The 14,598-nt window shown below is 40.7% G+C and overlaps 1 protein-coding gene across 10 annotated transcripts in view; it reads right to left on the minus strand.

Annotated features, from left to right (window-relative positions):
• The window catches only part of CHD2 (chromodomain helicase DNA binding protein 2), a 103,689-nt gene that overhangs the window by 38,936 nt on the left and 50,155 nt on the right, over positions 1 to 14,598 (minus strand). For all 10 annotated transcript variants that reach the window (XM_053912808.2, XM_024561662.3, XM_024561661.4 and 7 more), the window contains 10 exons: positions 14,225 to 14,325; positions 13,259 to 13,303; positions 12,931 to 13,109; positions 12,666 to 12,790; positions 11,111 to 11,327; positions 9,579 to 9,668; positions 8,545 to 8,735; positions 4,494 to 4,682; positions 668 to 830; positions 211 to 363 (listed from right to left, as the gene is read on the minus strand). In XM_053912808.2, coding sequence (XP_053768783.1) covers positions 211 to 363; positions 668 to 830; positions 4,494 to 4,682; positions 8,545 to 8,735; positions 9,579 to 9,668; positions 11,111 to 11,327; positions 12,666 to 12,790; positions 12,931 to 13,109; positions 13,259 to 13,303; positions 14,225 to 14,325 — 1,453 coding nt within the window. The remainder of the gene's footprint in view (positions 1 to 210; positions 364 to 667; positions 831 to 4,493; positions 4,683 to 8,544; positions 8,736 to 9,578; positions 9,669 to 11,110; positions 11,328 to 12,665; positions 12,791 to 12,930; positions 13,110 to 13,258; positions 13,304 to 14,224; positions 14,326 to 14,598) is intronic.

A 14,598-nucleotide genomic window follows, 5' to 3' on the forward strand; every position in this document is an offset into this window, starting at 1 on the left:
AAAGAAAAATGATCTTCATGTGACCCTTTTCATTATAGGGTTATAGCCTAAAGGCATGGAAGCAAAAATGAAGACCTTCCTGGAACCTTCAAATCAGTTTGTTTCACACAAGGGAACTCTTGTTCTCTATGACAGGTTAATTCAGCAAACAAAGGACAGAACCCAGAGGAACAGAAGGAAGGAGGGAGTCCAATTACTGAGCGTCCTTACCTGGAAAGGGTAGTGCTTAATAGTCAAGTACTCGGCCAGGATATCCAACATTCTCACCATCTGGGAGAAGATGAGCACTCTGTTCCCCCTTTCTCGAAGTCTGGTCAACAGTTTATCTAACAGAATCAGCTTCCCGCTGCTCCTGATCAGGGACTGAAGATTGAAAAGTCATTTCAATGTTCAAAATACTGCAGTCTGCCATTCCTCTCTAGAAGTTCTTATTTTTAAAATCATATTTAAGCTTTCTGTAACCTGGCTGACATATTTAAAGCAATTCTGAAATGCTGTTTATCGGTGATGTTATTAATGCCACAATACTTTTGGATTTTTCCTAGCTATGTTAATTGCTCACATCTGTTTTTAAAGCCTCTTTTGATGCTTTTGTCATTTTGATAAAAAGCTACTATAGAAACTAAACTGTGTTTGAGAAAGTAACACGAACAAGGTAAGCATGTACCGTGAGAACTTCCTGTCCGTTTTCCCTTTCGTTTTCTTCAGGCGGTTTAATCAGGTAGCAGTGGTTGCAGCACTTCTTCAGTTCCATCACAATATTCAGGAAACCAGATGTGCTGCCTCTGGTCCCTTTGGCAAGAGCCTTGTAATTCCTGGTCAGGATCCACCTGTAAATTACACATGATAATGATACTCTTGGATTCAAACAATAGAGAGTTGGGGTATTCTCTGAAACACTGACAGTGAATCTGAGTTGAATCAACCCTCTACCCTGGTCTGTGACTGCACAAGAAACAAAGTATCCACAGTAAAATATGAAATAATGCCACAGAGCTGGAGTCAGCAAAATCAAGGCAACACAGATTCAAGTTTCTTCACTCAAAGAATTTACAAGGACAGGGGAAAACGGGTTAAAATAAACTTAAGGGACATGCCAACCAATCACAATGAATGGAGCTTACTCAGATCCCAGTGCAAACAAGCAATATGTGTGTGAGCAGACACATGTGCACACTTACTTATGACAACCAAAAAATGTAAACACTTACTGGACATTATAAAAATATTAAAAAATCATTGATTTTTAAAGACATGATAACTGCTCATATTATGCTTAACTCTTTTTTGAAACTGGGGTATAACTGACATATTACACTAATTTCATTGTATCACATTACGAATCGGTATTTGTACACACTGTGAAATGACCACAGTAAGTCTAGCTAACATCCGTCACCACATAGTCACAATTTTTTTTCCTTGTGACGAAGACTTTTTTAATCTGCTCTCTTGTCAACTGTGTTCATGACGCTGTGCATCACACTCCCACGTCTCTCTCTTTGTACCTGGAAGTCTGTACCCTTGCAGCCATTTCACCCACAGCAACCTCCCATCTGTTCTCTCTATAAGCTTGGGGTGATGCTCTTAAACTTGATTTTGGGGTTTTATTTTTTTGCTTAACTCTTAAAAAGAGAGTCCCTTGAGAACCAAGATGGCGGCGTAGGTAGACACACTGCGCCTCCTCGCACAACCAGAACTGACAGAGAATCGAACAGCAAGGGGGACCAACACCAAGGAAACAGAAAATAATCATTCATCCAGACTGGTAGGAGGGGCGGAGACGGCACTGGGGTGGAGAGGACTCGCATGGCTGTGGCGGGACTGAGACTGGCGGAGTGTGGGACAAATGGCGCAGGCAGTCCGAGCACTAGCAGACCCTGCGGTCCCACATTTGCACAGATAAACCCAGAGGGCCGGACTCAAGAGTGGCGGAGAGTGGGGCAGGCAGAGTGGCGGGTAGCACCTTGCGGCACCACATTCGCCCACAGATAAACTGGACGAATGGCGGGCAGAGAAGCAGACCGCTGCGCAACCTAGGGCTCCAGCTCGGGGAAATAAAGCCTCAAACCTCTGAAAGCGCCCCTGGGGGTTGGGGAGGCAGGAGAGACTCCCAGCCTCACAGGAGAGGTTGTTGGAGAGACCCACAGGGGCCTAGAGTGTGCACAGGCCCACTTACTCGGGAACCAGCACCAGAGGGGCCCAGTTTGATTGTGGGTAGCGGAGTGAAAGACTGAAATCCGGAGGAGAGTGAAGCGGGCGCCATTGCTCCCTCTCGGCCCCGCCCCCACTTACAGCATCACAGCGCAGCGACCAGCGTTACCCCGCCCCGGTGAACACCTAAGGCTCCGCCCCTTAAAGTAACAGACCCGCCAAGACAAACAACAACAAAAAAAATGGCCCAAATGACAGAACACTTCAAAGCTCCTGAAAAAATACAACTAAGCGACGAAGAGATAGCCAACCTATCGGATGCACAGTTCACAGCACTGGTTATCAATATGCTCACAGACTTGGTTGAATCTGTTCGAAAAACAGATGAAAAAATGAAGCCTATGCTAAGAGAAACAAAGGAAAATGTACAGGGAACCAATAGTGAAGCAAAGGAAACTGGGACTCAAATCAACGGTGTGGACCAGAAGGAAGAAACAAACATCCAACCAGAAAAGAATGAAGAAACAAGAACTTGGAAAAATGAGGAGAGGCTTAGGAACCTCCAGGACACCTTGAAACGTTCCAACATCCGAATTATAGGGGTGCCAGAAGGAGAAGAGGAAGAACAAAAAATTGAAAACTTATTTGAACGAATAATGGAGAACTTCCCCCATCTGGCAAAGGAAATAAGACTTCCGGGAAGTCCAGGAAGCTCAGAGAGTCCCAAAGAAGCTGGACCCAAGGAGGAACACAACAAGGCACATCATAATTACATTACCCAAGATTAAACGCAAGGACCTACATCCAAGATTACTGTATCCAGCAAAGCTATCATTTAGAATGGAAGGGAGGATAAAGTGCTTCTCAGATAAGGTCAAGTTGAAGAGGCTCATCATCCCCAAGCCCTTATTATATGAAATGTTAAAGGGAGTTACCTAAGAAAAAGAAGATCAAAAATAGGAACAGTAAAAATGACAGCAAACTCACAGTTATTAACGACCACACATAAAACAAAAACGAGAGCAAACTAGGCAAACAACTAGAACATGAGGGTTGTCAATAAGGGAGTGGGAGCGGGAGAGGGGGGTAAAGGTACAGAGAATAAGTAGCATAGATGATAGGTGGAAAATAGACAGGGGGAGGGTAAAAATAGTGTAGGAAATGTAGAAGCCAAAGAACTTGTAAGTATGACCCATGGACATGAACTATGGGGGGGGGAATGTGGGAGGGAGGGTGGTGGGCAGGATGGAGTGGAGTGGGGGGGAAATGGGACAACTGTAATAGCATAATCAATAAATATATTTAAAAAAGAAAAAAAGAAAAAAAAAAAAGAGTCCCTATTTTTTAGATGTATGGAAACACTTACACTATGTACCTGGAATGTGTTTCAAATGACCTAAGGGTAGGAATGGGGACACAAAAGGAGATCTGGATGAACTAAGACTGGCCATGAGCCAGTACCTACTGAAGGTAGACTGTGGGTACGTGACTCCATTCTTTTCTATTTCTGTATGTAGTATTTGACAGCACCCATTAAAAAAAAATATTTTTTTAATCAAGGGAGTATTAGGCAAACAGGTAAGAGAGTAAGGATTGAAAATTAAAATCTTATTTTTTATCCACTTGTATATTAATGAAGAACAAGCAGGGAATGTTAAGATTACCAAACTTCTAACTTTAAAAGGCTGTAACTTTTATGGCAATACCATTAGTTACAATTATTCCAGATCCAACTTTAAATCATCAAAATGAAAGGCCATGCACGACAAGCACGTTGGATGCTGCTCTCTGTCCTGAAGCCACCATTCTGCCTTTAACATATTATAACCTAGACCAAGGCCGTAAGCTGCCCGTGGCACCTGGAGCACCTCCACCTTCAGAGCTTTTCCTTCTGAACGTCCACAGCCCCAGCACACACCTCCATTTAAACAACACTCTTAACTGTCCCCAGTTTGCCTTCCCTACTAAACAACAAGGCTCTGGCAAGAACACATTGCATTCATCTTCATATTCCCAGTATCTACGGAATGCCTGGCATTATCTCACAACCTTAAATGACTGAGCAGCAGAGAAGTACATAAACGAGCCTGCTAACTGGTTGGGGGATTAGCACTAAGAATTCACATATTCTTCAGACCATTTACATAATGGAAAGTGCTGTGCACCCTCTCACCCAAATAAAAAAGCAAGGGTAATAAGATGTCCTCTGACCATTAAATTGCTACATAAGTCTGTGTTGAAACATCACAGAAAGAAACAGTTGATTTGTCCATTATCCCTCTCATGGCTTCATGGTACTGACCTCAATCCCATCAGGCCTAACCCAGCCTGTCACTTACTTGTAATACTGTTTCTGAAGGGCTGACATCTCCACCCTGAGAATCTGCTCCACTTTGGCAGGCAGGGATTTCTCCACATCTTTTTTCACTCTCCGGAGAAGAAAAGGCTCTAGCACCTTATGAAGACTCTGGTAGCCGTTCTCTCTCCCTTTCCCGTGGTCTTCTTCAAAATCTTCCCAGAACTCAAACCTGGAGATGAAACAGTAGAGTGTTACTTAGCTACATAGAAGAAAAAGGCATTTTTCCACAAAAAAAAAAAAAAAAAAAAAAAATTAAAGGAACTTAATGATTAAAAAAAAATCTAGGTTAAAAAAAAAAATCTTCCCTATATGGAAAGATAATCTTATCTGTCACTAGACCTTGAATATAAGAGAGGGGGAAACCAAATGAAATAATTAATTTCATCAGTCTACACTGGATAACAGTTTTCCAACTTTGAGACTGCACCTACAGTTCACAAAATATTTCAGTATATCATGCGACTGGAATATACACAAACATACTAAGTCACTGTGTGTAATACTATGCAGAAAAAACATTCATAATCTTTTAATAAGCTTCAAATTCCTTGGGAAAATAAAATTCCGAGGTAAAAGAATAATTAGTGGCAGTGTTAGAGCTGTCACTGCTCAAAGGTAAAAAAGCTATGTAATTTCCATCAATGATCTTCACTGTTCATAGATTGAAAAGTTTATGGATTATAACAACAGTAAACAAGACTATAGCCCTCAGACAAGAACAATACAACTGATATAAAGTTCATATTAGTGAAATCTGGGGACACAAATTTTATTAAGGAATTTAAAAACTTGTCTCTCACGTACTTCTGCCTGAACTCTAGATAGGAGTTTCTCACATTTAAATTTTAGTTCAATCATCTTTGGTTCACTAAAGGACTTGTGGCAGAAATCCAGAATGGGACATTATGATCAATTTTCTTCAAAAATAAAAAAGGAATGAAGAAAACTTGTTTTACAAGGATCAGAAAAACCTACTTTGTCCTGCCACACAAACACCACGCGGAAGAGCTAGCCTCGTTTTGCGTGCAGGCGAGCTCAGTAGGTGAGAGGGCGCCTGTAACTGAGGCCACAACTGGAAGCCCAGTCACTGCCCACACCTGCTCTCTGACACCAGGCAGCCCAGCTCGGCTGAGGCCGGTCAAGTGCCAGAATGACAAACTAGAGTGACTCAGTATTACCCAGGGATAACACTGAATCACTCAAGGACTCAAAGCACATGCTCTTTTGTAAGAGGGAAAGTCAGAGACAGCAATGGCCACCAGGCACAATGGCATCAACCGAGTCTGTGGCAATCCCTCAGCTCATCATAAACAGCTTCAGGTACCGCCAGGTGAGTCAACCTCAGCCTTAGAAACATCCCCAACATTGTTAAACCTTTACCAAAATGATCAAGAAAGAGAGACAAGACACTAGTTACCATCATGAAAAAATCAGATCACTCCTGATCCTTTAAAAATCAAAAGGATTATGAGGAAATACTATAACTTTATGTCAATAAATAGGGCAAGTTAGAGGAAATGGATGAATTCTTAGACACATTTTAACAAAACTAAATCAAGAAACAGAAAACCCGAACAGACCTATAACTAGAAAGTGAATTAGTCATTAAAAAATTTCTCACAAAGGAAACCTCAAGCCCACAAATAGCATCTGTGGGACAGAACTGAGAATCCAGACATGGACCGTTACATTTATGGTCTCAACTGATTCTCAACAAAGGTGCCCTGACAATTTGAATACGAAAGGGTATTCTTTTCAACAAATGGCCCTGGAACAATTCCCAAAATCCTTCTGCCAAGAAGGATGAACTTAGGCCCTCACACTTAACACTATAAACAAAAAAGGTAACTCAAAATGAAATGTAGACCTAAACATGAGAACTAAAACTTCTAGAAGAAAATAAGAACATCTTTGTAACCTTACATTAAGCAAACATCTTATTTTACAACATGAAAACACAATCCATTTAAACAAATAATAGAATATACTTCATCAAAGTTAACTTCTACTCTTCAAAAGGCAACATTAAGAAAATGAAAAGACAAGCCACAGATTGGAACAGATACTTGCAAATCACACACTGACAAAGCATTTGCATCTAGAATACTAAAAATAAAGAAAGAAAAGTTAAAAACCTGTTTAACACCGAAGACAGACAATCCAACTTTTCAATGGGCAAAAGACTTGAAAAGACATTTTACCAAAGATATACAAATGGCTAATGAACCCATATAAAGATGTTTAACATTATTCGTCATTATAGAAATCCAAGTCAAAACCATGAGATACCACTACACACCCAGGATGGCTAGAATCGAAAAGACTGACAAGACACCGAGTACAGTATTGGTGATGATACACAGGGAACTAGCAAACTGAAGCACTTCTGATGGGAACATACAGTGGTACACAGTGTCTTTGGACAAAGCCTGGTAGTTTCTTGAGAACTATATACTTTCCTGGCAACCCAGCAATTCTACTCCTAAGCATCTAACCAAGATATGTAAAATGTACGTCCACACAAGAACAGGAAAGCTCGAAACTAAAACAACCCAAACGTCCATTAAGTGAATAGGCATAGAATGGAGTATTAGTCCACAGTAAGAGAATAGTCACTGATAAACTATGACAAAGGTGAATCTCAGAAATATTACACTAAGTGAAAGGAGCCAAAAACAGAAGCCTACTTATCAGGATCCCACTTATATGGGATTTCCAGACAAGTAAATCACTAGACGAGGAAAGTCAATTTGTGAAGGCCTAAGACTAGAGATAAAAGCAGAAATTAAGGGAACTTTTTGGAATGAAAAAATATTCTGAAATGAGATTACAGTGATGGATGCACAACTCTACAAATTTACTAAAAATGTTGAATTGTATCCTCCCAATGGTATACTTTATGGTATGTAAATTATGTCAAACAGTTGTTTTAAAAGTTAACAACACCTGGGGGAAGGAAGGGGCCCTTTCTGTGTTGGTCATTAGGCTACCCAAAAGGCCTTGATCAGTTTATGACTCATAGTAGGCACGCATATCTTTTCTAAATTGTAAAAAAGGCAGGAGCATTCACCTACCAATTTGACACCTCTTAACCACACTACTGACTGGGTGCCGGGTCCTATTCTCCTTGATGTGGAGCATCGATAAAGTACACAGATCCCTATTACGTCTGAACTCATAATTTAATGATACGAGATGGATGAGGGGATAAATGGAAAAAAAAAAAAAAAGGTGTCATATAGAAAATACAACAGGGTAGGGATGATCGGCATGTCTAACAGGCTACTTTAGGTTGGATGGTCTGAGAAGACCTCTAAAAAGAGGTGGTCACATAAGCTGAGGCAATAACATTAACAAGTGACTGGCCAGGTGAAGACAAGGAGGAGAAAAGTCATTCCAGACCAAAGGAACAAAAGGATGGCCAGAGCGGCTGATGCAGATGAGTGGCGGAGAAAGAGGTACCAGATGGGTCGGAGTACTGTCAAGAGGCAGACTGAATAGGGTCCTTCAAATGAGGGCAGTGAGTACAGATTTCATTTTAGGTGTCATCAAAATTACCACTGGGCAATTTTAACTTTTATGAAATTGTATACCATATCCCCCATAAACATCTTTAATACGTTACAAACTGGAGTAAGACCTTAACCTAATGCTTCTGTTAGCAAAGGTTTGGATTTAAGGTATTTTTAATACTTCTCAGATTATGTACCTTATAGACTTCATTTAATTTTTACTCGGTACCTCATAATAACAGTGAGAAGGTCTGATGTTTCCTACATACTAATTATTTCCCCAAAGCAGTAATTGATTCAAATTATTTGATAGACAACCTTCCCTCCCTAACAGGCTGATTTCTGTGCCTTCTCTAATTTATTATGGAACATTTTAATACATTTGTTCCTCCCTCAGTCAATGCTTTGCTTTCCCCAGAACATGCCATCCATCTTCCCTAAGGTCTACTAAAAAAAGTTAAAAAGCATTGGCATTTCAGACATTCCAGCATGTTTGGAAATACACAGTAAGGAGCTTACTTCTCCGGCATAATAAAGTGCAGCAAGGACCAGAGCTCTTTGAGGGAATTCTGAAGAGGGGTCCCCGTAATCAGGAGCCTATGGTTGGACTTGAAATCAATCAGAGTTTTATACAATAAAGAGTCATCATTCTTCAACCGATGGGCTTCATCCACTCCCAGAAAGGCCCAGTTAATACTGCCCAGCACAGTCTAAAGTAAAAACAAAACAGAACGAGCCACCAGGTCAGAAGGGAACCCAAAAGTACTTTCAAGTGTTAATCATCTCTGTACACATACCACCACAAAGGTATACACAGAAACATTTATTCTCTGCTGACTTAAAGTACATGAGGACTCTTCTGTTTATTTTTGTTGGTTGCCAGATTTATGTCTACTCAAAAGGGCACATCCTCCTGGAAAAGATTAGGGCATCTCTTATGCCAGGTATTATTGTGTGCTCTTAAGCAAGAATGCAAAAATTGTTATGCTGGGCAAAAAAACAAAAAACGAACAAAAAAAAAAGTGATTTGGCAGTCTCTCCTTAATTAACATTCTTCTCTCCCTGTTCTCCAGCCCAACCCTGAAGCACAGAAACATCAAGAGTCACTAAACTGACCTTTACACTTATTTGTCACCAATGGCATCACCTGCCACATACATTTCTTAGTAACTATAGAAAGGAGATAACTTGAAGAGCTTTGTTTTTCTGCCTTCATCACAGAGACTGTCCCCACCAAGCGCTCTGGAGAAACCTTAGCAAGGGACAGAATGGCTCTCAGGCCCTGTTTCCAATGCCTGACTAGAATCTCAGGGAAGTTATGGGTCTCAATACCCCTGCATCTGCGTCATTCAACTGGACCAGGTGACCGAAGGCCCCCTTCAGCTGTAAGGTTCTAATTTTTATTTACAACCTTCAAGTTCTTTCTGGATTTATTTGTTCATTTGTTTGCTTTTTTAAAGAAATAAAGAAAACTAACATGGTAAGTGGGAGGTATAAACCATTTAGATACATCACTCTATAAAACTTAGCCTTTTAAGCTACCAATTACATACCTTATCTTTTAAGAGGATCTCGTATGTTGTGATAAGTGCATTGAACTTGAGCCTTTTGGTCTGAGAATGAATCCATTCATATTCCCGTATCTATAAAAGTAAATGATAATTAAAATACAATTTCTACTTTTACTTTTCTCTATCACCAGCAAGTCTTATGACAGATGCAACAGAAACATGTTCAACTAAAAAATCTGATCAGAATTTAATAAATACTTTAAGTATTCTAAAATGACACAATTTAAGCATAAAGCAGTAAAAGTTAGAATTAAAAGATAACTGAGCAGCAAAAATGTTACTGCTAGAATTCAAATAAATTGTCGTTTCCCTTCATCCCTCCAACCCCAACACAACTGCCTAAATGATGCATTTCATCAGCAATTTAACCCCAAAATGAGGATTTTCTTAAGGAAATACAACTTGATTATTCTCTGGTCAATACTTTTATTAATGGGTAAAACAAATTCCAACCATTAGCTCTGTCAGAAATTTCATTAATCACAGAACACAAAGATGTGGGCCCCAAGGAAAAGGAAAGTGAGGGTTAATGGATGAAAATAGCATTCAAAATGAATGAAAATAATGTCAACGTGAAGGAATACAAAAGCTGACACACTGACACGGAGGGTGTAACTGGATACCCAGCCAGCCCAAGGGCCTGTGACAAAGCTCCTGACCCTTTGGTTAAGTTAGAAAATGGACAAGAGGAACAAGGAGTACATGGCTGATCACCTCCAAAGAGGAAGAAAGAAAAAAGAAATAAACAAACAAAAAAAGGAGCAGTGAAGATTACTCGAACATACAGGGGTGAAAGAGCAAGGGTATGAGCCCAGACATGTCTCTGTCCCACCCCCACATTCCAGGTGGCCTAGGGACAAGCGTGAAACTCTCCGAGTCAGTATCTTCATCGGCTGGTTGGAAAAGTTACCCGAGGATCACAGGCAACATACATACAGCACCAAGCACAGGGCCTGGCGCATAACAGGTGCTTTTTGAAAAAGTTATTATCAAGAAAAGAATTGCTAAACAAAGATAAACTTAAGGCCCAGTGTTCTAAGTTTCTGATGCTTAAGTTTGATAACACGCAAATCTCACTTCTGCCACCTTGGAATGGCTCACTGTCCTTTCCCCTTATTCCTTTCTTGTAAGTTATGCAATCTGACCATTTTAATTAATTTTTGTAAGTTTTAAATTTTTTTCCAATTACAACAGCAACAATAATATTAACCTTCTTCAAGGCATTAACTCGACCTTATAACCCTTCATAAGTAAAGTGGTCTGAAAGTACAGAGGACAGAAGAAAAGTTAATACTGCAATCTAAGTGATTCCCCCTCACGGATTTTCTTTGAATACAGTAAGCATGTTTTAAAGAACATCTAAGTTGCATTTTTGCAATATATATTGTCTCCCAATATTGGGGCACAGCACAGTGACAGAATCATAGTTTTACTAAAAACTATAATGGCTATAGGTCAATTTCCAAAATACATTCATAACACAGATTCTATCCCAGTTCTTTTGGTTTACACACCGTATTTCTGCTCATCAGGTCACCTATGTAAACCACTACGTTAATCTCTGGTGCCCAGATTTCAAACTCCCTCTGCCATGAGGTGAGGGTGGATAAAGGGACGACTATAAGAAAGGGGCCATACAGCTGGTGTTGGTGGAACAGGTAGGAGAGGAACGATATGGTCTGGATGGTCTTTCCTAGGCCCATTTCATCAGCAAGGATTACACTGTTACTTCTGCAGGAAGAAAAAAAAAATCGTTAGTTCACACACACGCATAGTATGTGTGCAGATTATAGCAAGGACACCAATGCCCCACAATGTCACCAAGTCAGACATTTCGTTGTGAGCCTCAACTGTATTTCCTCTCACCTGCAGTCAGGTCTCCTACATAAGAAAGTGGAAGCCACAAATAGCAGAAAAAGTGACCAGAGCATGGTCAAGACTCAGACTGCTGCAGGTGCCAATTCAGACCATGTTCCTGACCTTGCCTTTTGGTCTTGCACATCTATCCCTGGTAACAGAGAAGGCAGGTGGACACAAGTACATGACCTTGGCTTCCAATACTGAAAGCAGAGCAGACTGGCTAGCCCCGCTGTCAATGCCACCAGGTTGCTCAATGCTACACACTGCCCCTAGATCCACACGCCGCTGTGTGTATGGCTTGTTTTAAGTACACCACAGTCTACAGCACGGGTAGGCTGTAGGGTTCTGAACTGCCCCCACACCTACTGAATCAGAGTGTCTGTGAAAAAGCTCAGGAGTCTGCATTTTAACAAGCACTTCTGCAGATTCGGATGCAGGTGTATTCCTGGGACCACACTTTGAAAAGCACTGCTTTAGCAGATGGGCTGGACTTCAGCAGGATGCCAGTATGAAAAGGAGTGTGCAGACACAAGGGGGAAGAAAAATGACGAAGTGGCCAGAGTCGGGAAAAGAATGTTCAGAAAATAGAAAACAGCCCATTCAGAGGGAAATTAGGAATACATGTACGACATAGGTTGCAAACGTTAAAAGTTTGTAAAAATTGGGCCACTGAAGGTTTACACACGTACAATACCTGTTTAAGCAGTGAACCAGAGCGCACTGGAGTGATGTACAAGTTAAAGCCAACTTAACTGAATAGATAAACGAGACACTCGCCATAAAAAGGTTAAATTTTTAGTTTAGAGAAAAAGCAGACAAAACGATGAAGCAGAGTATGATGGAGGAGGCCATTTCTCCATGAATCTCAGACACACCTATTTTATGTACTGTTCAGACACAGTGTGTTCCTGAGTCCTCATTATGTCTCTCACCTTTCCAACCTACTGGGAGGAAACAGGGTAAATTTTCACCAACATTTATTTCCTCTCTCTAACAAACTTTTCTCCCTAGAATATTTTCAATCGAAAACTGCTTGAATGTGTGGATTTGAAAGGCTGACTGTACTTTTGACTTCCCCAGAAGGGAATTCTCTCAATCCCATAATTTTCTTATTTCTACAATACACAGGAGAAAGAAGTAATTCTTTGCATCTAACAACAAAGAAGCTAGAAGCAGTACAGACAATTTCAAACATCTTTTTCTACCTACTTGCACCAGGAATGAGCAAGCCAGTTGAGACCTTCTAGCTGATAATCACGGAGCTCCAGATTCTCTCCCCCTAAATATGCCGGCTGTTTCTTTAAAGCCACGAAGCGTGGTCTCTGCTTCAGGGCCTGAAAAACAAAAATTAACAAAGTAAAGATCTCCCCAATATCTGATGAACCTTTGTAGCAATACATCTTTCCCCTAAAAAAAAAAAAAAAAACAAGCCACAACAACAACAAAAAAAACACAAAGCCAGCCAGCACCACACCTTGCACTCTCTTGTGGGAATGGTTTTAGAATTGTTCCGACTGTGGAAGCTGCCGATGCAGCCCTGGAATTTCTTTCCTATCAAGGCTTCGTCTTCCCAGCTGCACTCTGAGTAAGGTAGCCCCATCCACTTGCATAGATACTCGGGTTCATTCGAAGGTGCTGGCTTCCGACTGTGAGCTATTTCACATATAAAAATGCACAGGTCAGCCAGTGTCCCTTAAAGGAGGGGAGTGACATTCTGTTTTACATATAGAATGAAACATCATGTGGCAAAATATGAGCTGCTGGTAAATGCTAAACATTTATAAACAAGATATCTTTCTTACCTGGAAAATCTGTTTGACCCAGTGTAGATTTGCTTGTCTTCATAGCTAAACAGAGGGAAGGTAAGAGAGAAAAGTTATCACTATAATCAAGGAGTGACATTTTAAGTCCTATGAATAAGAACATAAATATATGATCTCCCACCTTATAAAGAAAAAAGCCCGCCAGGTCCTCAAGGCCCTGCCTCACTCTTTGTCCCTTTCTCTGTGCCTCTTTACAACACGATGCCCAGGAAAGCTGTTTCCGCTCCCTGTCCCCCTCATTCTCTCTGGAAGCAGCCCCAGGCAGGCCTGCATCCCTACCACCTCAGGATCCGCCAGTGCCTTACCTATCACCAGACTCAAGGATCAAGTCCCAGTTGGACCATAAGAACCAGCAGCATTTCCGCCTTCTTGAGCCATGTGAATAACTTGCCTTTCAGTCTACCACCCTTCTCAGCTCCCCTATCTCACTGGCTGTCCATTGTCAATCGCCTTTTGCTGGTTTCTTTCTGACTTCCAAAAGCTGGAATGCTCTCAGACTTCCTATTCTCACCGTGTACTCTATTTCTGATGACCTCATTAAATCTCAGGCTTTAAATACTATCTATATACTGATGCATTCCCACATCTAAATTTCCAGCCCAGACTAAGGGTTCTAAGACTCACATATGCTACATTTAGGTGACTAAGAAGTTTATCAAACTAAGCTCGTTTTCCACTCAAACATCAGCTCTTCCCTTAGTCCTTCCAGTTCAGTAAGTGGTACCTCAACTCAGGTCAAAAACCTTGGCATCGCCCTTGACACCTCTTTCTGTCATTCCCCTACCTACAAATTTATCAGCAAATCTTGTTCACTTTTCCTTCTAAGTAAATCTAGGCATCTGTCTATTCCCAAAATTAAACCTATAAAAAAGTATTTTTTAATTTACATCATTCCCGTTATTCATGGAGCTCACATACTGCTAAAATAAATTTCCATGTTCTTACCTATTACTCTTTCTACTATCTGATACTGTTTGTTTAACTCTGAGGCTAGCTCTTGTTGGCAGTTGAAATACTCCACATCTTCAGGAGAAACTTTTCCCAACCTGGACAGAAGACAGAAAAAGTACGTACTCATTAAATTTGGGATATCTGTACACATTTATCAAAGTGAAGTCAGAGATAGGAAAGGAATCTTGTCCTCACTTCCACCTGCCCCTTTAGTTATCTAACTAGGCCAGAGATTTTACAAAAAACATATACTTTTAGAAAACACTGACCACCTTAGACCCCTCTCTGATGTGGCCTATTTACAAAGAAACCTAAAAATAACTATTTTGTGACAAATTCATGCAATTTCACGGGATAAATTCACATAT

The sequence above is a fragment of the Desmodus rotundus genome, chromosome 10 (genome assembly GCF_022682495.2).
Source record: "Desmodus rotundus isolate HL8 chromosome 10, HLdesRot8A.1, whole genome shotgun sequence".
NCBI classification, from domain to species: domain Eukaryota; kingdom Metazoa; phylum Chordata; class Mammalia; order Chiroptera; family Phyllostomidae; genus Desmodus; species Desmodus rotundus.